This window comes from Papaver somniferum, chromosome 1 (genome assembly GCF_003573695.1).
Source record: "Papaver somniferum cultivar HN1 chromosome 1, ASM357369v1, whole genome shotgun sequence".
Taxonomy (NCBI): domain Eukaryota; kingdom Viridiplantae; phylum Streptophyta; class Magnoliopsida; order Ranunculales; family Papaveraceae; genus Papaver; species Papaver somniferum.
The window spans coordinates 234,717,443-234,740,465 of NC_039358.1; the positions used below are offsets into that span (position 1 = coordinate 234,717,443).

A 23,023-nucleotide genomic window follows, 5' to 3' on the forward strand; every position below is an offset into this window, starting at 1 on the left:
TTCGACACACCAAATCAAGAATGCATCACCACGGAGAAGGTCGAAACACCTCGCACACCAAATCAAAAATATGGTTAAAACAAAAATTATACTTTTTTTTCTCCTTTGCACTTTTTTCCCTCTAAAACTAATATGATTTTGTTTTAAAGTAAATATGATGAAACCTGATTAATCAATCATCATTATCTAATTTCAAATCAACACTAAACTACGTAAGGGCTAATTAATCATTATCAATTTTTTATTTTCGATAAGAAGTTTTTAAAATTACCATCTAATAATTTTTTTGTCTCATTATCATCGGCACTTACAGAAGGATTCTTATTTCCACTGCCTCTTTGATTGGCACTTTATTTGATAATGTGTTGGATAACCCTAAATACCTCTTCATTTCCCTAGGTAAGAATATTTTTTCATTTTTTTTTTTCTTAGGCTAACTTGAGCTAAGAGGGAGGTGCCTCGAATTCGTTAAGATATTTCATAATTTATTGCTACAAAAATCAAACTGTACTCGTCACTGGGTGCCACATGTTTATAATATTTAACATTTCTATGCCTAATCACTTCACTCTATTACCAGAGTACGAAGCATAAGCAACCTCTACACGCAATCCCCAACATTCACAGAGCACCCTATTAAGATGTCTGGAACTCTATTGACAAGACTTCCAACCACGATTAATGCCCCGTCTGACTCTGAATGGAGTGTCTCACATAGCATTTAAGTAATAAATTTGTTTCTTACTTTCTCTACCATCATTTTTCATTTATTCCATGCCCTAAAGATAAAAATTTGGTCATCACCTGTGCGAGCCCTAAAGCATGAATCACCAATTCTAATGGTGAAACTTTAGGAACGCACACAGCGGTGCCATGTTAGCTGTGAAGGGTGCCTAGGTCTTGTGATACACATTGGAACTTGTACGTGTAATTTTTAGACTGGAAAATAATCGGCGTTTTGGGATTTTTACATGTAAAATCTGGAAGTTAATATGAATATGAAATGTGTCTTTGGAAGTTGAAGCCCCATGTCCATGACAAACCAAAAACATGAATCCACATGGAGTAAAACTTGAACCAGAATACCACACATGATGTTAGATCAGATACACATTTAAAAGGAGAATAATAATTACAACTGGAGATGTGTATAAAGCATCCTTAGATGTGCTTTCAAAGGAAAATAATATTGCTTATCGACTAAAATATATGTGCACATCCTTTATCTCCTATAGTCATATGTATTCACCAATAAGCTAGGATCTGTATGATAAGGATGCAAGGGTTACTGTGCTTCAAAGCTCAAGTTCCATTGTTATGGTTTCATACAAAAAAAACCCATAGCAGGATATCAAAAATGAGTATGTATAACTATCTGAAAATTGACCTTCTAAAGCTGTAGATAACATTGAAAAGTCCTACACAAGTTTTATGAGTTTTTGTTGACGGAAATAAGAAAGGGAAAAAACTGATTCTAATAAACCTCACAGCATGATAAGTTTGCTATACAGGCGTAAGAAGACTAGCTGGATGCTTCAGAAGACCTGATTTTTAACATACTTTCAAGAGCCACATTAACAAGTTTTTTTTAACTTTTTACAGAACCTATCAAAAAACTTCCACCGCAAAAAGGTATCCAAACGCCGGGCATATTACCACCCTCTCTATCTAAAGTGGGACATTGATGGCCTTCAACTTGTCTAGAGAAACCCCCCCTGTAAGAAACAAGAGTGGGAAATAGAATACCAAAACATCAAACAATATGAGAAGCAAATAATAAGAAGTCACTGACTGACTGACTACCATAGTTCTGTGTTGCTACATAATATACAGGAGTTACACTTCACATGCTAAAGCGACTTGGATCTAAGATCCAAATCGACGATTTAGGGATACTGAATCCTGCCAGTACAACAACTGTCTTTTAAGCCTCTATCTCTATTAAAGGAACTCAGTCGCTCTAGAGCCTAGTTAGATGACGCTAATAAATGTAACGGTACCTAACCTGAATGCATCTTCAAGCTCTTTATTATTAGGATCCAGTTTCAAACCTTTGAAAAAAGCATCTGCTGCATCATCAAGCCTCTGCAGCAAATACAGCAAAGATTATTCAAAAAGGATTTCTTTAAATAAAAAGGAGAGAAGAAAATTAACAGACAAGGTAGGAATATGTACATTCAGCATTTTGAGTGCTACGCCTGCTCTATAATGCGCCTTAGGCCAGTCTGGTCTTGCCAACTTGCATCTAGTAGCATCTTCCAAAGCAAAATCTCCTTTATTTAAATACACATAGCAGAGACTCCTGTTGGATAACACAGCTGCATCGGCAGGTTTCTTTATGAGGGCCTGACAAAGACATAGCTCAACCCATCAATGGGAGTAAAAAACCACAAAACACAGCTTAAAAGGAAATAAATTAAGAACGAAAAAATCTTTAAGATCAATTTCCACATTTGACAATATACGAAGACAATGTGAAAATTGCAGATATGTGTGGTATCCCATTTAAACTCCGCTATAGGATAAACATGTGCGCCTGCATATAACATCAACTGAAATGAACATTTAAGTTGTTTATAGATTAAGTTTAGGAGACAGTAATTTAAGAGGAACAGAGAAGCTATCTTTCTTGGGGAAAACTGCGTAGTCCAGACTTGAAAGAAGCCACACTATTCTGAAACTTGATCATAGATTCTGAAATAAGCACAAAAGGACTACATAGATGTATATATTTAGAAACTGAGAAAAAAGAAAAATGGAGGGTTGTATCCTATTTTCATTCCAAGATCATTTGGCGAACGTACATTTCTGGGATAAATGAAGATGTTCTCTGCAATTCCCAAATGATCCAAATTAAATTGGATATGATGATATAAATAATAAATGCTGAACACTACATTATACATGGAAGGTGTAGGGGTTCTTATTGCACCTTCAATTTAAAAGCTATCAATGAAATTGCAATTTATTTAAAAGCTTAACCTTATAATTTTTCCGGTTAAAAGAAAGGAAGGTACCTCTGAGTACCAATATACTGCCCGCGAATACTCCTTCCTCTGAAATGCACTTGTTCCCCTTGATTTTAACTCAAGAAAATACTCCTCAGCTTTACAAATTAGCTGTCAGTAATGAAGATTCAATACAATACAATACATTTAACATAAAACTTTCTAAAAACGACACATTTATGTGGTCCACTAGATGAAAGTTGGAAACTGCTGAATACCAACAGAAATAACAAGTATGAATTGATAGAAACGTCACTGGTATTCACACATATGACAAACCTAATATCTATCCAGAACTTTTAGTGATAGACTAACACTATGCCAATGAAAAAGATAGTGAAGTCATATTGGTCCAAAAATGTTGAGCCACTACTCAAAACCTCAAAAGAAAAATAATATTGTAATTACCTTTTCCATAAATTTCACAGATTTCACATGCTTCATTATTCCGTCTATGCTCCAGTCAACATATGATGGAATAGGAGAACTCACAGGAAAAAGAATCTCAACACCTCGACGATTATCTTTAACAGCTGTGATTTCTATTGACTTTAGTCCGTGCTGCAATAAAAAAAAAGTCGACTTTCACATAACCCAGACCACCATAGGTTACATCACTGAAACATCTCAAAGTGTACCCCAATTCTTTTCATACTAAAGCGCGACAAAAAAACTAAACAGAGGATCAAGGAAATAATCAAGACAGTTCCTTTGATCGTTCGACTCAAAGTGGCCCATGGAGCTTTATAAACTCAAAAGAGAGAGTCATTAAGTACCACCACAAAAACTTTTTAAGCACCATTCCATGTCAGCTTCAACAGATGATGTCCACTAATTGAACAGAGACTAAATGTATAATTTGCTTACCATTTGTGTAGCATTTGGATCAGCACCAGCTTCAAGCAGCAGCTTAATGATTTGTATTACCCCCACTTCAGCAGCTATAGTCAGAGGTTTTCCATCTGGTCCTAGATTAGGATCAGCACCTGCCTACACAAATGAAAAAAGTATTTATAAGAGCAAATTATATAGGGTATATTTACAAACCCAAATATGATATAAGAAACATATTGAGGCACCCAACAACCACAAGCAGACACCAAATAATCCTTAATATGCATGTATGATCAAAAAACCATCACCACTCCCGAAAGACCCACTCAAAATATACCAACAAGAATATAAAAAAATATTGTTACCTTCAGTAATGACACCACGCATTGCAAAGATTGTGAATGGATAGATGAATGAAGTGGAGTCAATGCATCATGGAAGAGCGAATTTGGCTGCAAAGACAAAACAGAAGGTAGCGGTCCCCTTGCTTAGTGAAAAAAATAAGAACTTGTGGAAGTAAGTATGTTATAATCGTTTTCAAGTAGCAGATATGTACGTAGAGAGGAGGTCTATTATGATCACACTAGACAAGTCGGCTGCAATGCAGAAACTTATAAAGCAACATCAGGCAGAGATTGTATATACATCCTATCGTGTATAAAAGATTTAGCTTAACATAAATCTTATTTAACATATGTCTCTATCGAACAGTTCGCATCTAATCAGGATAATATTTAGGTAACTATTTAGAGATCAGTTGAGTATTTGCTAAACAGAAAGTCACACGAAAAGGAGGTAAATGCTACTCACATTGGCACCATGATCCAGAAGAACTTTAACAACATCGTGGTAGCCATGGGCAGCAGCATATTGTAGCGGTGAGCCAAGTTCATTCGTAACATCCACATTTATACCTTTTGAAAGTAACAAGGGTATGATTTCTGTATGCCCTGCAACAGAAGAAAAAAAAAATCAGGACCTCATTTAGGCTAATGTCTGAATAACACATTTGGAGAGTTTTCAGATCTGTTGGACCGCAACCTACCTCTCATAGCGGCATGATGCAAAGGACTACAATCTAAATCATTTGGTACTTCAGGATTGGCACCCATTTGAAGAAGATATTCCACAGCAGCCAAGCGCCCTTCTATAGTTGCCCAGTTTAGGAGAGTTTCACCTGCAAAACACGTCATCTCAAGTGTAAGTGTATAATTACACATAATCGTGCTTACCAATTTCTAATTCTAATATATCTTTAAATTCAATTAGTATTTAAGTACTAAAGCTCAAGAAGTCATTATGAATAGGTCGCCAGCATCTTACAGTTGAAGTACATTAAACTACTCAGCCATGTCTTAGCAACAGACCAATTATTGAATCTAAAACACACATCTCATTTTCGACGCGGAATTTTGAGTATCATTGATTGGAGCAATTTACTCGGTTTTAAGCTTACCAACTTTAAATTCTATTTGTACTAGAGCTTCAAAAGCCATTCAAGCAAAACTGGTCGCACGATCATGTGGACAATTCATGCCAACAATGTACAATTACCCAATTGGCAATGTCTTTGTCAACATCTACCCATTTTCGAAACACCCTCAAGAAAAACGAACATTGTTGAAGACCGTTCTAAGATTGCAATATTCATCCTAGGAATACCCTAAACATGACCAATACATCAACTGATAAACCTAAGAATTCCAATTTCAATGAGCCCTAAACCCTAACATCAACACAACTTAAATTGAAGCATTCAATTTAGAACCAAGAGCACAAACAAATTGAAATAACCCCCAATTTCTGTACCTGAATTATCCTCGACCTCAATATCAAGTTTGATTTCCTCAATCAAGTACTTAAGAACTTGAACATTCCCTCCAGCAGCCACATGATGAATAGCACGTCTACCATCATCGTCTTTAGCATTCTCCAATATTGCTGGTATCCCATCTCTAAGTAAATGGCCTAGGTCAGCTGCACATCCTGATCCAAAACAAAGATCATCAAATAGTTAACAGATGATCATCAAAAACACAAGAAATCTTTCACAAAATAAAACTCATAAAAAAAAGAAGAAGAAGAAGAACTCAGATTATACTTTTGAATCGTCTGAGTGTGCCATCATAAGCAGCCTCGAGAAAGATAGAAGCTGCAAACAAAGAAGAAACAAACAGAATTAGCAATGAAGAAGAAGTAATCGGAATGTAGAGAAGAAGAAACTGTGAAATGAAAACTCCAGGGTTATAATACTACGCACTTGCAGCTGTAACAGGAGGATCCATGGTGACTGGTGAGAGAAGAAGATGATGATTAAGCAGAGGATTTTAATTCTGGGGAAATGAGTTGACAATACAGTGAGTCTATTAAAGAGGTCTCTACCTACTAAGTCAAGTCAATCAGCCACGTCGTGCACGTCTTCCTGGATAATAGGGGGTATGGGGCATATGTGAAAGTGTCCCACGTTCAACGGGGTACTAGACAGTGCTAGCAACTTTCTAGGCGGATGCACTAATTTTTTTCATTTTTGATCGGTAAAAAATTTGGTGATGATCAGATGCGTTACGAGGCAGTGATATCATCGCCCAATGACTTAACCATTATACTACGGTGACAATGATATGATGCACTAAACTTTAACAAATGAAAAATTTGCAAAAACCCTTGCTAGTGAATATGGTCATAAATAAGGAATGTGACCTTGATGAAAAATTTGCAAAAACTCTTCCTCATCATTTACATTCTCATTACCATTATCGTTTCAAATCTCCAGCATATGGGCTATAATATCTTATATTGCAGCAAACTGATTTCCGCACGCTAACTCAATCTAACTCTTTATCTGTTGGTATTGACAGGTGGGCTTGAAATAATGGACGAAATATCTCCATTCCTCAGTAGTTGGCAAACATGCAACCATTCGGACTGGGACTACAAAGAGAATAAAGTTGATCCGTAAACCCGTACTTGTACCCGGATATGGGAAACTCGGATTATTAATGGGGCTCACAAAATTCAGTGGGCTGAAACACAAGCTGCAATGTTAGTTAAGCCCAATCAAAGGACAATTTAACACGTCAACAATCTGAGTCGCAGAGCAACCACAACATTTTCTCGGTCATCCCATAATAATACAACTACTAGCAAACAAAAAGACATGGTAACGGTAAGGGTAAAGCTATATTCACCAAACTCTGTTTACAATACTGTTAACTTTAGAGTACACAAATGCTTTTTTGAAGTCAGGTCCTTTTCCACACTGCCGTTAGCCATATAAGACAACGAAATAAGCATCAACTCAATAGAAGAATACATCATCCTCAAACGATGTGACACCACACAACATTATAGGACAAAGTACTCTTCAAACCAAAATAAAATTCTAAGGAAACCCGTGATTGAAATTCAAATTAAAGTCAATCGTCTCAACATCATAATCCTCTCAAAAATCTTTACCTACTCTATTGCTCTGTATCATTTTCACAAAACTATGGCTTCATCTTCAACTTCAAACCCACACAATATTGAAAACCTTGTTAAACAAATGAATACCGCTCTTTCTATGCCTGAAGATCTATTCCCAAAAGTGTTCATAAACTCTGAAAACATCAGAACAAAACAGCCTCAAGATTGGAAATGATGCTTCATTGGAAAATTGTGCAGCAACATATGTTTCCAGACTTCACAAGTGAGCAATTTCATTAATGCGTACTGGGAAATGATCAGCATAATTGAAGTTGAAGTTTGGAATAGAAGAAGAAACTTCTACATCCTAAAAACAACCCATGAAGAAGACTATGCTACTCTAAGAAAAGGAGGCACCAGAGGAGTATTTGATAAGCTTATGGTTCTAGTTGGAGTACCTGAGAAAGACCACGAACTGATTGATGAAGAACTTTTCACTAAAGTTATGGTCTGGCTTTTAGTCAAAAGAATTCCAACTCACATCATACCATACATAAGAAACATAATCAAGCCAATTGGTGTTTATCAAGACTCAAAGAAGTCTTATGGAAGAGATAGGTTTGAAAAGAATATGGAAGTAAAAGTTACAATCAATGTAACCAGATCTCTTAAGTTTGGAATAAAAGCCTTTGAAACACCAGTACTCTCTCCCATCGGCTGGAATGTGCTTATGCTCTTAATGGCATCAAACTCTGTAAAGTCTGCAGAATTCTTGACCATGCAATCCCCCCTTGTCCTTCCACCCCAAATCAAAACAACCCGAACTTTCATCATCTCCCAACTCCCCAAACAACTCCACCCCCAAAAACTCCCCAACAAAAAAATTGTGCAAGATGGAAAAGATATTATACATAGACAGTACTCTGATGCAGATGCAAATGTTGAGTTTGAAGCAAAGCTTAAAGCTGCTAAGAGAAAGGAGCTTGAAAGAACAGTTGCTAACATTTCCCCAACCTCAGACAGCCCCATTGTCTTTGGAGCTCAGACCTCAACACCTGCAAGTCATAATTCTCCACACCCTGATGTGCTGTCTTGTCAAATCAGAAATAGGAGAATGGATTTGGTTAAAAATATTGTTGACTCTTACAAGAAGAAACTGCCAAAATGGAAAGCTGCAGCAAGAACAAATTCAACCAAGATTTCCGAGATGAGAACTTAAAATGAAGAAGTTATTGCAGCTGAAACTGCTGCTGCTGAAAAAATCTTCCCAATCACTAATCCAACCCCCCCCCCCCCCCCCCCCCCCCCCCCCAAAAAAAAAAAAAAAAAATCCTTTCCCTTCAATACCCTCCCAACCTTAGCCCAAATTAAAGCAAATATGGAAGTTGAGGCTAACGAGAAGAAAAGAGAGGCTTGGAAAGCTAAGAACAAAGATCACTTGTTTGAAAATCTTGACACAAATACCCAATCAAACTCTAGTACCTCTCCCTTAGAATACAAAAGAAATCAATCCCTCTATAATGAAGAGTACCTTCAGCTCAACCATATGGACCTGACTCAATTAAAGATAATCAAAGACTTCTCAGAGCATTCTCAGGAGCAGATGGGAGACCTTCATCTCAATATGGCTAATGGCATAGTGGATAGCTATGCATCAGGAATTATGGTACTCCCTTACACCCATTACTTTTATAATTTATTAAAGTTTCAAAAACTCATCTTCATTGTCACACTTACACTCCATGCTTACTATGATCATATCACCAGAAGCCTCACTTCAAAGTATCCTCTTGTGTCATACTTCTGGCATTTTTTCACTTCTCTAGCTTGGAATTGCCAAGGTCTGGGAACTAGAGATGCCAAGAATTATCTAAATGACATGCTTAATAAGTTAAACCCTGATATAGTCTTCTTGTCTGAAACCAAGCAAAACCATGAAAATTTTGCAAAATCTATGCATCATTTAGGTGTTAAGAATTTTTGGTCTGTTAATCCTGGAGGGGCAAGTGGCACTGCTGGTGGCTTAGCTTTGATATAAAAAAAAATATAACCCTAGATATTAAGGACTATTCTATAAACCATATCAATGCAATCATCAGAACTACCAATAGCCCCTCTTGGATCTTCACATGATATTATGGGAATCCTTATGACACTCCCTCTAAGCTTCATTCCTGGAATATGCTATCTACTACTGCAGCCTCCTATAACCTTCCTTGGTTGATTATAGGAGACTTCAAATTTATTCTGCATGATACTGAAAAATTCAGTACTCATCCCATGGATAAAAATGAAGCTGACATTTTCAAAGAAAAGATTCTTGAACTAGATTTGATTTATCTTGGTTTCACTGGTTTCCCTTTTACTTGGTCAAATAAAAGAAAGGGCCATGCCTTAACTGAACAAAGGCTGGATAGAGTTCTAGCTACTGATGAGTGGCTAGCCATCTACCCAAATACCACAATAACTAACATGCTTGCTATTGGGTCTGATCACCATCCCATTTTTCTTAATTCCAATCCTAATTGGAAAAATGGCAAAATACCTTTCAAGTTCTTTGTCTCTTGGTTAGACCATGAGGATTCCAGGAAAATTATAGCAGATTGCTGGAAGAAATCAATATCTGGTTCAAGTGCTTTCATCATTGCTAGAAAACTGAAAGACATAAAGCTCCAAAGCAGAGTTTGGAACAAGGAAGTTCATGGAAACATCAAAGCAAACATTGAGGAAAGTAAACAATACTTAAATTGGCTATATATAATTACTTCAGAGATGATAGAGGACAAGCACTAGCAAATGCAAGAAAACAACTCAAAAATTGGTTTGATATTGAGGAACAGTTCTGGAAAACCAAGAGCAGAGATCAACTTATAAATTTGGGAGATCAAAATACAAGCTACTTCCACAGAGCAACAAAGAGTAGAACAAGAAGAAACAAGATTGAGGCAATCCAAGATGAGGAAGGCAAATGGATCACAGAAGATGGAGAAGTCAAAAACTGCTTCACAAATCACTTTTCTCAAATGGCTACTGCTGAACCCATAAATCCTTCTACTGAACTCATCAATCTCATACCATCTAACATAACCAATATTGATAACATGCTTCTCAACAGGAAACCTGAACCAGATGAAATCAAAGCTATCTTATTCATCATGGCTAGTGATAAAGCTCCAAGACCAGGTGGATTTCCACCAAATTTCTTTAAATCCAACTGGGACATTATAGGAGCTGGCATTGTCAAAATGGTCCAAAATTTCTTCTCTTCTGGTCATCTTCTTAAGGAAATGAACACTACCTTCATATCCCTCATCCCAAAAATTGATAGCCCCACCTCCCCAAGCCATTTTAGGCCTATAAGCCTATGCAATACCACATATAAAATAATCTCCAAACTTCTAGCTCAGAGAATGAAACCCCTTCTGTCTAAAATCATATCTCCTTATCAATCAACTTTTATCCCTAGAAGACAAATTTCAGACAACATAGCTATTGCTCATGAAATAATTCACAACATGAGATCAAAAAGAGGAAAAAAAAAGGTAATAATGGAATTATGGGTATTAAGATTGACATGGCAAAATCCTTTGACAGAGTAGACTGGAACTTCCTGATGGACATCATGAGGAAAATGGGTTTTGATGAACACTGGTGCAACAAAGTACTACAATGCATCTCCACTTCTACTTCTGATGTTCTTATAAATGGCTCCCCTGATAAGTTTTTCAAACCTACCGGAGGACTAAGGCAAGGGGATCCCCTATCCCCTTACTTATTCCTCTTCTGCATGAAATCTCTCTCAAGAACCCTTCTTCATGATGAGGAGATATGAATTATTACAGGAATCAAGATATGCAAAGTAGCACCTTCTATCAGTCATCTTCTGTTTGCGGATGATTGTATGATATTCTGCAAGGCAAACTTGATTGAAGCACAAAACATAATGAAGAATCTGCAATTATTTGGAAGCACTTCTGGGCAGCTTATAAACTTCAATAAATCTGGAGTTTTCTTCAGCAAAAACACAAATCCAAGCCTTATTCCTAAAATTAGTGGATCCATGGGAGTTCAAGTACTGCAGCTGGATGATAAATATCTAGGATCACCTCTCTTTACTCACAGAAGCAAAATCAGTTCCTTTAAGCCAGGAGTGGAAAAGATGAAGCTAAGACTTTCAGGTTGGAAATATGTCCCTCTAAATCCTGAAGGAAGAGAAGTTCTCATCAAATCTGTCACTTCATCAGCTTGCATTTATCAAATGAACTGTTTCAAGGTGCCAAAGAAAACTTGTAAAGATCTTGATAAGCTGCAAAGAGATTTCTTTTGGGGGGAAAACATAGAGAACCCAACTGGATACTATCCTAAAGCTTGGACTTCAGTATGCAAGCAAAAAGAGCTGGGGGGTCTAGGCTTCATGAATTTGGAACTTCTTAATAGCTCCATGATAACTAAAATTGGATGGAGGCTTGAGCAGGATAAATACTCTATGTGGTATAAACTCATGGATGCCAAATATCTGATAGGAAGGAATGTTCTCAATATGGATACTAAATGAAAAGATGGTGACTCCTGGATCTGGAAAGGAATTCTTGAAGGAATAAGCAACATACAGCAACATTGCACCTGGAGAATAGGAAATGGAAGGACAATCAGAATTTGGGAAGACATTTGGATACCAAATACCTTCTCAAGATTACAAAAACCACATAACTGTCCTCAACACAGAGAAAAGGTGGAATCTCTCCTCCTTCCATATGGAAAATGGAATGAAACACAAGTCCTTTCTATCTTTAACAATATTGAAGCTGCAGTGATTCTGAATCTGCAAAGTCATCCAAATGAAGAAGATAGAATCATTTGGAACTTAACTGACAAAGGAGACTTCTCTGTCAAAGCTCTATACAAGGAAAAAATTGAACATCTATACAAGAATGACACACCAACAGGAAATTGAGAAGAAATTTGGAACATGGAGGTGGGAGTAGCAGCTACGACATGACTTTTAGATTCCGCTGAGAGAGCAAGAGATTGAAGGAGATACAACCGACCAACTCTACGGCCTATCCCAACTAGCTTCCCGGTTTTGAGATCCTGTATAGCACAACCAAAAGGAAAACAATATGTGTTATAACCTTGATCACACAGTTGACCAACTGAAATAAGATTCATTGTAATATTTGGAACAAGAAGCACATCTGGTACATAGAAGTTATTTGAATTGTTGACCAAGCCTATATGACTTGCAGTTACTGTTGATCCATCAGCAGTATGAATCTTAGGGGTGATGACAGGATGAATACTTTCAAAAAACTTTTGATTAAAAGTCATATGGTTTGATGCTCCTGAGTCGAGAAACCATTCTATTGAATAAATACCCGAGGAGATAGAGAAGGCAGATGCAGCTGTAGGGTTGTTACCAATTGAGAGTGCTTGTTTAATCATCTCTTGAATATCAGTAAGGTTTGGTGTTGAACCACCACCAGGTACAACTGATGCAAATGAGGTTGTCGATGTTGCATATGGATTTGTTGCAAATGAAACTGGAGCTTCCGTAAATCTGGTAGGTGTATTGAATTTGTTTCCTCCATTAGCATTGATCCTTCTCATGTTTCTTGAGGTTGGTGAGGTGCAGAATCTAGATGAGTGACCAAATTCCTTACAATACCCACACTGTGTTGTGGGTGTGTCAGGTATTGTGGGAGCAGGTGATGTATTGGCCAATGGGAGATTGCAGTTCCTTGCCAAGTGTCCAAAGGTCTTGCAGTTATGACACTGTACTTGAGACATATCACGTTGCACTTGAGTATTTGAGTTTCTTGGAAAATTGTTAGGGTTGGATCGTGAGGGCACAACAAATACTCCTGATATCTCCGGTGTGATTCTTTTCCTTGTTTCTTCTGTAATAAGTTCAGACAAAGCAGCTTCCACCGTGGGAAGAGGTGAACGATGAAGGACTGATGCCCTAACAGACTCAAACTCATCACGCAAAGCCATTAGAAACTGAACTAAACGTGTTTCCTCTCTATACTTCTGCCATAATTCCAAATCTATGGTCCATATTGGTTCCATGAGTGCTAATTGATTCCAGATTAAAGACATCTCAGAATGAAAAATAGAAATAGACTGATCATGCGATTGTTTCTTAGATCTAATATCTTGTTCGAGTTTATACCTCTGAGCAAAGTTGATTTGGGCATACCTTTTCGAAAGAAAATCCCATGCATCTTTGGCTACCTCAAAACTTGTGAGTTGCATGCTTATGGAAGGAATGACTGTGTTTCCAATCCAAGTGAGAATCCTGTGATTGTTAATCTCCCATTCTTCTTTTGGATCCTTTTTCTGTGTTTCATTTTCTTTCCCTTTTTCAACAGAACTGCTTGCTGTAGGTTTCTTTTCTATACCATCGACATACTTCCACATACTCTTTCCTTTAAGAAAACTCCTCACGAGGAATGACCAGTGATTGTAATTGGTTCCATAAAAACGGACAGTGATGGGTTGAGAATCTTCTCTTGACATGATTACTACGTTTTCTCTGGGTTGTATTTTCTATGGATTGTATTGCAGCGGAAACTGGTTCTCAGATCTTTCCTAGCTCTGATACCATGATAAACATGAGCATAGAGATTCTAATGTAGTTGTGAGAATAATTCTCCGTATCTTCATTGATAGGCAAAAGCCTGATTTATACATGTTTACACAACTAGATAAGGCAAATAAAAGATACACCTAACAACTAGATAAGGAAAATAAAAGATACACCTAACAATATCTAGGATATATACAAAAAGAATATATATGTAGTTACAACCAAATAACAAACACAATAATGTCAAGATATATCATATCTTGACCATATCTTAACATTAAAAACTCAAAAATGTAACGCCCGATTGACATTGGTAACATTATAAGCTACTCTAGAATCCAACACGCCGCTTCCAAACAAGAAAGGCAGAAAAAATTAACAGAAACAACGATTGGAGACGCAGAAGACTCAAACCTGTGTCAAAACATCTCTAGATGTGCCTTAATATTTGATACTAAGAAACCTCGGAGCATAATACGTTGGACTAGCCGGAAGCTTTACAAGACCTGATTCTTTTAATACTTACAAAACTTTACAAAAAAAAAAACTTCCACCAGAAAAAAGATTTCAGAATGTCAGTCATTACCAGGCTTTTTTAATCTAAAGTGGGACATTGATGGCCTTCAACCTCTCTAAAGAACCCTCCCTGTAAGAAACAAGAGTGTGAAATAGAATAAGAAAACGTCTGAGCAATGATTCTGCTTTGCTACATGATATACATTAGTTACACTTCACATAAAAAATCGACCTGGGTCTAAAAAGAAAACCTCAAACAACTACAACTATCTTTTAGAAAGATTTTCTGGGAACCAGCTTTTTTTTTGGGACCATTGTTTTATTTTGGGTAAGACATTAGAAGTAAATCTAGGTCACCCCTTATCTCAATATTTATATTAATACCAAAATTATCCTCTTGATTATTTTTGTATAATGATTAGTTAATGTGATTACTCATTGATTAAGGTTAAATTAATAGATGATTGTATTTAAAAGAAATAGAATTATTGAGTGACCAAAGTAATAGAAGAAGAAGAAGAAGATGGAGAAAAAAATTATTTTGAGATGGGTAAATATGGAGAAAAAACATTCTCTCGGTACCGAAATATGCTTGTAACTTAGTGAATGTTGTTAAAAATGGCCTAAAATATCGTCAAAATCAAAATTGTAACAAAAAATTCAACCAAGTCAACAAAGTTCGATTATATTATATGAAGAACATGTAACCGAACTTTCTGCAAATGTAGTTCGGTTAATAAATCCAAAATCACAGGCAACCAAACCAAAGCTTTAATGGAGTTTTTGTTTCTGCAAATGTAGTTTGGTTGGGACATTTTTTGCGACGTAACCGAACCCAAAGTTTGGTTGAGACATTTTTTCGCGACGTAACCGAACTTTTTTGTGACGTAACCGAACTCAAAGTTCGGTTAGGACATTTTTTTTGAGACGAAATCGATTTTTTTTTGGGAGTAATTGGATTTTTTGTGATATAACCGAACTCAAAGTTCGGTTGGGACATTTTTCGCGACGAAACCGAACTTTTTTTGTGACGTAACCGAACTCGAAATTCAGTTTGGAACATCGTTTTTGCGACGAAACCGAACTTTTTTGCGACGAAATCGAACTTTTTGCGACGTAACCGAACTTTTTGCAACGAAACCGAACTTTTCTCTGAAAAAAGAAAAACCTCCATTAAAGTTGAGTTCGGTTAGTTCGACAAAGTTTTTCACATAATTCCTAACCGAACTTCTCTCTACAACTTCCATTTTCAACTCATTTTGGTGATTACTTCTCATTTTTTTCAACCAAAAACGTTATATATATATATTTTGATGATATATATATATAGAGAGAGGTGGTGGTGGTAGTCGGAGATGGTAGGTGATGGTCGGTAGTGGTGGCGGCGGCGATGGGAGGAGGTGGTGGTTATTTATATATATATACATATGATTATTAGGTTAGTTTTAAATTAAGTTAGGTTAAGGATAGATTAGTCATTTCCACATTTTAGGACACCCCTTATAACTATAGGGAAAGTGGCCTATAAGACCATGGTCCCCAAAAAAACCATGGTCCCAAAAACCGTTCATCTTTTAAGCTTTTATCTCTATACAAGCAACACAGTCGCTCTAGACCCAAACATAGTATGGAGGGAGCCTGGACTCGAAACAATTTATAGCAAAAATCTTCCAAGTTCATCAATTTTTCTTCTTTAAACAAGAAAGAAGGTTGAACATATCAACAACATCAGGGAAGGTCAAAGGACTCAAGACTAAACCATCTTAACCACCAAGTATAAAAGGAACTCTAGTCTTGCCCAATCAACCGGAGTGTTAACTCCAATGTGTTGATGGTTATTGCTCATCTAACCAACATCTAGCAATTCAATTTCACTCTCCAAACAAGACAGGTTCAGGTTCTAATAATAATTTTCCCAGCAAGAATAAATGAAATGGTAGAACTAGTAATAAATGTAACGGTACCCAACCTGAATGCATCTTCAAGCTCTTTATTTTCAGGATCCAGTTTCAAACCATCGAAAAAGGCATTTGCTGCGTCATCAAGCCTCTGCGTCATATACGTAACAAATATGTACGTAGAGAGGAGGTGTATTACGATCGCACTGGCATTCTAACAAGTAAGCTGAGAAGCAAGAACTTGAGCAACATGGGGCAGAGATTCAACTCAACACGGTAGGACATATATGCGTTTAGTTATATCAAAAAAGCTTAGTGTACAATATATCGTGTATACCGGATTTAGCTTTAAATAGTTCTAATTCAGAATTAAAAACAGCAGTAAGTTCTACTCACATTGGCACCATGATCCAGAAGAATTTTAACAGTATCATGATCCCCATAAGTGGCAGCATATTGTAGCGGTGAGACAAAATCATTAGAAACATCCACATTAATACCCTTTGAAAGCAACAGGGACACGACATCTTTATGGCCTGCAGCAGGATTAAACATCAAGTCCTCATTTAGGCTACTCTAAAATGTCCGAATTACAAATTCGGAAAGTTACCAAATCAGTTGGAAAGCAACCTACCATTCATAGCGGCATAATGCAAAGGAGTACAGTCTGAATCATCTAGTAGTTCAGAATTGGCACCCATTTCATGAAGATATTCCACGGCAGCCAAGCGCCCATCTACAGCTGCGTGGGATAGGGGAGTTTTACCTGTGAAACATGTCACCCCAAATTGCATAATTACACACACTTGTACCTAACGACTTTTGACGTTAACAACGTCAATTAGTACCAAAGCTCTACAAGTAGATTAACCCACTCAGCCATGTATTAGCTGTAGACATACTGATGGATCTAAAACACCCATCACATTTTCAATGCAGAATGTTAAAACTCATCATTTGGAGCCATTTACTCAGATTTGAAGCTTATCAATATTGAACTCTATTCATACTAAATCAAAAATGTGGTCACACACTCAAGTGGACTATCCCACCAACAGTCAAAGTTATAACCCACTAGGCAGTGTCTTTGCCAACATCTAGTGTCCAAGAAAAAGCAAGACAGGACAAAACAAAGCCGTTGTAACAACCATTCTAGAAAACATGAGACATAAAACAACAATTTCCAATTCCCCAAACCCTAACACACAGAAATAAACAGAAAAACAAATTGAAGCATGCAAATTAGAAGCAACAACAAAATTAGTACCAAGAACCATGAAATCTAAGAACACAACCCCAATTGCTATCATACCTGACCCATCCTTGACATCAATTTCAAGTACTTGAGAAGTTGAACACTTCCTCCAGAAGCAGCAAAAATGAACAGCTCTCCTTCCATCTCCATCTCTAGTATCCTCAATTACTGCTGATATTCCATCTCCGTGTAATGGATCCAGGGCTAATGCAAACTCAACACCAAAAATTATCAGAAACACAGAAGAAAAAAAATCCATAAAGAAGAAATCAAAAAGAAAAAAGTTGCCTACGTTTGAGCAGATAGAGTTGTCCTACATGAGCAGCCGTGAGAAAGACCTTAGCTGTTGTAAACGAAGAAGAAACAAACGGATTAGTAAGTCCGGTGATAAAGCGGTAATGGCGATGAAGAGAGAAAATCAAAAAACTGTGAAGCAAAATCCTAGGTTAGGATTCTATAGAGAGTACGGAGTTGCAGGTGGAATATGATCAATGGCCAGAGAAGAAGAAGATGATGAAAAAGAGGGTTTTAGTTTGTGAAATGAGCAGGAGGAGAAAGAGAGAAGAAGATTTCAGCTTTCAACACAAAAAGGCGCGCCAAGGAACTGACGGTCACTACAGTGAAGCGGAGTGGTTGGGAGTCTAAATAGGTCTCGACCTAGTCGGTCATGTCCTGTGCCGTGCACCACCGTTTTGCCAAACCCACAGGGGTCGCCTAAATCTGACTCAAAAATTAAATAGAAAACTTGTAAGAATAAAAACCTGAGCAAATCAAGTTCAAATGTAAAGGTATGAGCCAATCAGACCTTGAATCAAGTGTAAATGATCTAACAATCTGAGTTAGGCCAAATAAAATTGCGAGTCAAATCGGAAAAAAAATACATGTTAAAATTCGGCTTACTTAATCCGGGAAAAATCATGAGTTTTTTGTTGCTGTTATTATCGTTTCAAGAATAGTTTAAAAGATTAAGTTTTATTTCCAAAATAAATAAGCTGTATGCCATTGATTTAATGATTAAAAATGAATAACTTAGACATTTAGAAGAATTGCAAATATCTAGAAGAACATACAAGTGGAAGATGCGGTCAAGTGGGTGTTGTGTTTGGCAGTCGTGCTTTGAGATATCAAATATTATCAACTAAATCAATATTTCCACTACAACCCAACAAGCACTTCCAACAAAGGAAGGCTAAGAAAGCAAAGAAAAACCCAGCAATTAAGAGAAGCAGGCAATATAATCAAAATGAATTACACCTCTAGCTACTGAAACCTCGAGCCGAAACATGTGAGAACAAGAAACCTCGAGCCAAAACATGTTAGAACGATGCAAGGGCTAGTTCACCACATATGCCTCTCTCTAATTTACTAGCCTTGTGCATTCGTCTATGGAACTAATTATCAAAATAATCATTCCAAAACACGGATTTCATTGTTATACTTCTATACTAGATAAAACTAGGATTTCATTCTTATACTGCCAAAGCAGGATTTCAAAATCGATGCTAAGAAATCTCGCAGCATAGTAAGTTGGCTATATACATAAGAAGACTAGCCCAATGCTTCAAAAGACCTGCTCTTTAACATACTTTCAGAGCTAGGTTGGCAAGTTTTTAACTTTATACATAACCTTTCGAAAACTTCCACCAGAAAAGGGTTTCAGAATGAGCTGCCTTTCTATCTAATGCTAGACATTGACGGCCTTCAACCTGTCTAAAGTCACCTCCCTGTAAATAAGACGAGAGTAAGAAAAAGTCGAACAATATGAGGAACAAATCATAAGAATTGACTATCAATGCTTCTGTGTTGCTATATAACATACATTATGTTGCATTAACCACCAAGTACGAAAGGAACCCTAGCCCAATCAACAGAGTATTAAGGCCACTGGGTCGACGGTTATTATTGATCATCCAATCAGGATAGGTTCCGGTTCTAATGATAAACTTGCTAAGCAGGAATGCTAGAAGTAATAAATGTAATGGTAGCTAACCTGAATGCTTCTTGAAGCTCTTTACTTTCAGGATCCAGTTTCAAACCATCGGAAAAGGCAACTGCTGCAGCGTCAAGCCTCTGCGCCAAATGCAAAAAAAATTATCAAAAAGGATTCCTTAAAATAGAAATAAGAGAAGAAAATTAACAGACCAGGAAAAATTGACGAATATATACATTTAGCAGTTTGAGTGCTACGCCTGCCCTAAAAAACGCTTTAGGCCAGTCCGGTCTTTCCAGCAAGCATAGAGCAGCATCTTCAAAAGCAAGAATTCCTTTGTTTAAATACGCATAGCACAAACTCCTGTTAGATAGCACAGCTGCATCACAAGGTTTCATGCTGAGGGCCTGAAAAACAAATCACTAGATCCATCAAAACCCATCAATGAGAGGGGGAAAAAAACATAAGACAGCTTGAAAGAAAGAGACTAAGAACCAATGGATCTCTAAGATCAAATTCCACATTTGAGAATACGGGAAGACAATGTGGAAATTGTGGATGTTAGCGTTTACCCATTTCAACTCCACTACAGGAGAAGCATGTTCCTCTGAATAGGAATTAGACAATGCAAAAACATTACAAAATTAACTGAGATGTACAGTTAGGTTGTTTATAGATTAAGCTTAGGTGAGATTGATTCGAGAGGAACAGAGAAGCTCTCTTGTGTAAATTGTTGTAGTTGGGACTTGAAAGAAGACGCTGTTCTAAAACTTGATTGTAGATTGCGAAATAAGCATTTATAAGGATCAGCACGGAAATATATAATTATGACAACAAAAAGAAAATGAAGGCTTGTACCCTAATACGTTCCTAGATCATGAATTTGGCAGGCTTACACTTCTAGTATAAATGTAGATGTTCCCTGAAATTCTCAAATGATCCAAATTGTATTGCTATGATGTTATGAATGCTAAAGAAAACACTTATCCTTGGAAGGTGTATATATGTTATAATTTCACCTTCCAATTAAAAGCTATATATTAAAGAAAAATTCATTCAGACGCTTAACTGTAGAATGTTTCCGATTATAAGAAAGATACCTTAGAGTACCAATACACTGCCAGCCAGTACTCCTTCCTCTGGAATGCACTTGTTCCCCTTGATTTTGCCTCAAGAAAATACTCCATTGCTTTACGATTCATCTGTCAGTAATGAGGATTTAATACAATAAATTTTACTTGAACCTACGAACTACACATTTACGAGCTCCATTGCATGAAAGTTGGGAACTGCTGAATGCCAACAAAAACTAGAAACCAAATATCGATCAAGAACTTCTAGTAATAAATGATTTACAGTAAGCCGTTTAAAAGATACCGAAGTAGTTTTAGTGCCAAAATGGTAAGCCACTATTCAAAATCTTGTATTTACCTTTTTGTTGAACTTCTTAGATTTTGCATGCTTCATAATTCCATTTATGCTCCAGTCAACATATGATGGAATAGGAGAAGTCACAGGAAAAAGAATCTCAACACCTCGATGATTACCGATAACAGCTGCGAGTTCTATTGGCTTTAGTCCGCGCTGTGACAAGAAAAAGTCTGACTTTCATAACCCAAACAACCATAGGTGACATCAATGAATCATCTCATAGTGTACCACCACCTCTTTTCATATTAAGAAAGCACAACAAAAGACTAAACAGAGGATCAAGAAAGTTGCGCCTTTTCAGCGCAAGGATGAAATAACTAAGACAATCCCTTGATCGTTCGACTCAAAGAGGCCGATGAAGCTTTATAAAGTCAAATGAGACACTCATTAAATACCACTTCATATCAGTAACAACAGACGATGCCCACTAAATGAACAGAGACCAAAAGTAGAATCAGCTTACTATATCTGTAACATTTGGATCTGCGCCAGCGTCAACCAGCAGCTTGATGATTTGCATTTCCCCCGCTGCAAGTGGAAGAGCTTTTAATCCATCTGGTCCACCATTTGGATCAGCACCTGCCTACACAGATGAAAAAAATATTTACAAAAACTAGTCAGTCTAAATAGATGTTACTTAAGTCGAACAAAAATGTAGAAAAATATTTTTACCTTCAGTAATAGCTCCACACATTGCCAAGAATGGCAATAAATAGATGCATGAAGTGGAGTAAATGTGTCTTGGAAGACAAAATTTGGCTGCATAGATAAAACAGAATGCAAAGTCAGTGACCCCCTTGCTTAAAGGAAAAAAGAAGAAGGAGAAACTGTGGAAGTAAAAGAAACGATCCTATGTTATTATCATTTCCATGTATCAAATATGGGCGTAAAGAGGATGTGCATTACAAACACACTAGCATTCTGACAAATATGCTGAAAAGCAAAAACTTATAAAGCAGCATTAGGCATAGATTCAACACAACACGACTGGAAATGTATGTTTCTAGTTGTATCAAAATAGCTTACAGTACAATCTATCGTGTATATAGGATTTGTCCTTAAATAGTTTTAATTCAGAATAAAAAGTAAACATATGCTGTGATCAATACCAGTAAGTTCTACTCACATTGGCACCATGATCCAGAAGAATCTTAACAGTAGCGTGATCACCAAAAGTGGCAGCATATTGCAGCGGTGAGACAAAATCATTCATTACATCCACATTACTACCTTTTGAAAGAAACAAGGATAAGATATCTTTATGCCCTGCAACACGATAAATAAAACATCAAGGCCTCATTTAGGCTACTCTAAAATGTCTGAAAAACAGATTTGGAAAGTTACCAAATCAGTTGGAATGCAACCTACCTTTTATAGCGGCATAATGCAAAGGAGTACAATTTGAACCATCTGTTATTTCTGGATTGGCACCCATTTCAAGAAGATACTCCGCCGCAGCCAAGCGCCCTTCTATAGATGCACGGGACAGGGGAGTTTTACCTGTGAAACACGTCACCACAAATTGCATAATTACACATACTCGTACTTGACAATTTTAAAGATTATCAATTTCAACTTCAATTAGTACTATAGCTATAGAGGCCATTATCAACGGGATGTGGTAATAAACTCACTTCGCCAACATCTTACAGTGGAAGTAAATTACAGTTGAATCTAAAACACCCGTCTCATTTTCGACACAGAATGTTAAAACTCATCCTCTGGAGCCATTTACTCAAAATTTACACAGTTTTAAGCTTATCAACTTCAAATTCTATTAGTACCAAATCAAAAACGTGGTCACACAATCGTACGAATTATTCACACTAACAATCTAAGTTATAATCCCCTTGGCAATGTCTTTGCCAACAGCTAATATCCAAGAAAAAGCAAGACAGGACTAAACAAAGCCGAAAATCATTATCTTATGGTTGTAATATCCAACCTAGAAAACCCCTAAGCATGAGACAGAAAAATTTCCAATTCCCCAAACCCCAACACACATAAATAAACAGAAAAACAAATTGAAGCATGCAAATTGGAAACAAGAAGACAATTAGTACCAAAACCATCAAATTAAAGAAAACAACCCCAATTATTTTGATACCTGACCCATCCTTGACATCAATTTCAACTTTCAATTCCTCAATCAAGTAC

General features: G+C 36.9%; 2 protein-coding genes and 1 long non-coding RNA gene across 4 annotated transcripts; 1 reads left to right on the plus strand and 2 right to left on the minus strand.

Moving 5' to 3' along the window:
• Positions 1 to 1,376: 1,376 nt before the first annotated feature.
• On the minus strand, positions 1,377 to 6,166 carry LOC113338699 (26S proteasome non-ATPase regulatory subunit 10-like). Of its 2 annotated transcripts, XM_026584076.1 has the most exons (12): positions 6,103 to 6,166; positions 5,944 to 5,994; positions 5,652 to 5,828; positions 4,888 to 5,019; positions 4,653 to 4,792; positions 4,208 to 4,294; positions 3,876 to 3,998; positions 3,417 to 3,569; positions 3,018 to 3,119; positions 2,176 to 2,346; positions 2,006 to 2,085; positions 1,377 to 1,715 (listed from the first exon to the last, which is right to left on the minus strand). In XM_026584076.1, the coding sequence occupies exons 1-12, from the start codon at positions 6,125 to 6,127 to the stop codon at positions 1,589 to 1,591; spliced, it is 1,368 nt and encodes a 455-aa protein (XP_026439861.1). In that variant the 5' UTR covers positions 6,128 to 6,166; the 3' UTR covers positions 1,377 to 1,588. The 2 variants fall into 2 exon arrangements, with proteins under 2 accessions (XP_026439861.1, XP_026439867.1); XM_026584082.1 differs by lacking the exons at positions 1,377 to 1,715; positions 2,006 to 2,085; positions 2,176 to 2,346 and adding an exon at positions 2,619 to 2,830.
• Positions 6,167 to 9,428: 3,262 nt separating this feature from the next.
• On the plus strand, positions 9,429 to 11,802 carry LOC113272831. Its single transcript, XM_026522629.1, has 3 exons — positions 9,429 to 9,978; positions 10,020 to 10,517; positions 11,090 to 11,802. Exons 1-3 carry the CDS (start codon positions 9,429 to 9,431, stop codon positions 11,800 to 11,802), a joined length of 1,761 nt encoding a protein of 586 aa, XP_026378414.1.
• A 7,153-nt stretch (positions 11,803 to 18,955) lies between these two features.
• On the minus strand, positions 18,956 to 19,575 carry LOC113338715. Its single transcript, XR_003354824.1, has 2 exons — positions 19,496 to 19,575; positions 18,956 to 19,229 (listed from the first exon to the last, which is right to left on the minus strand). It is a non-coding gene; the product is annotated as an uncharacterized LOC113338715 (long non-coding RNA).
• Between the last annotated feature and the right edge of the window lie 3,448 nt (positions 19,576 to 23,023).

Coding starts and splice junctions, on each gene's coding strand:
- LOC113338699 (XM_026584076.1), bottom strand. CDS start 6,127: ATGGATCCTCCTGTTACAGCTGCAA. Junction 4,793..4,887: donor GCATCATGCCGCTATGAGAG/GTAGGTTGCGGT, acceptor CTTCTGTTGCAG/GGCATACAGAAATCATACCC. Junction 2,086..2,175: donor TAGCACTCAAAATGCTGAAT/GTACATATTCCT, acceptor TATTTGCTGCAG/AGGCTTGATGATGCAGCAGA.
- LOC113272831 (XM_026522629.1), top strand. CDS start 9,429: ATGCTATCTACTACTGCAGCCTCCTATAACCTTCCTTGGTTGATTATA. Junction 9,979..10,019: donor CAAAGCAAACATTGAGGAAA/GTAAACAATACT, acceptor ATTACTTCAGAG/ATGATAGAGGACAAGCACTA. Junction 10,518..11,089: donor CCAAAATTTCTTCTCTTCTG/GTCATCTTCTTA, acceptor GAATTATTACAG/GAATCAAGATATGCAAAGTA.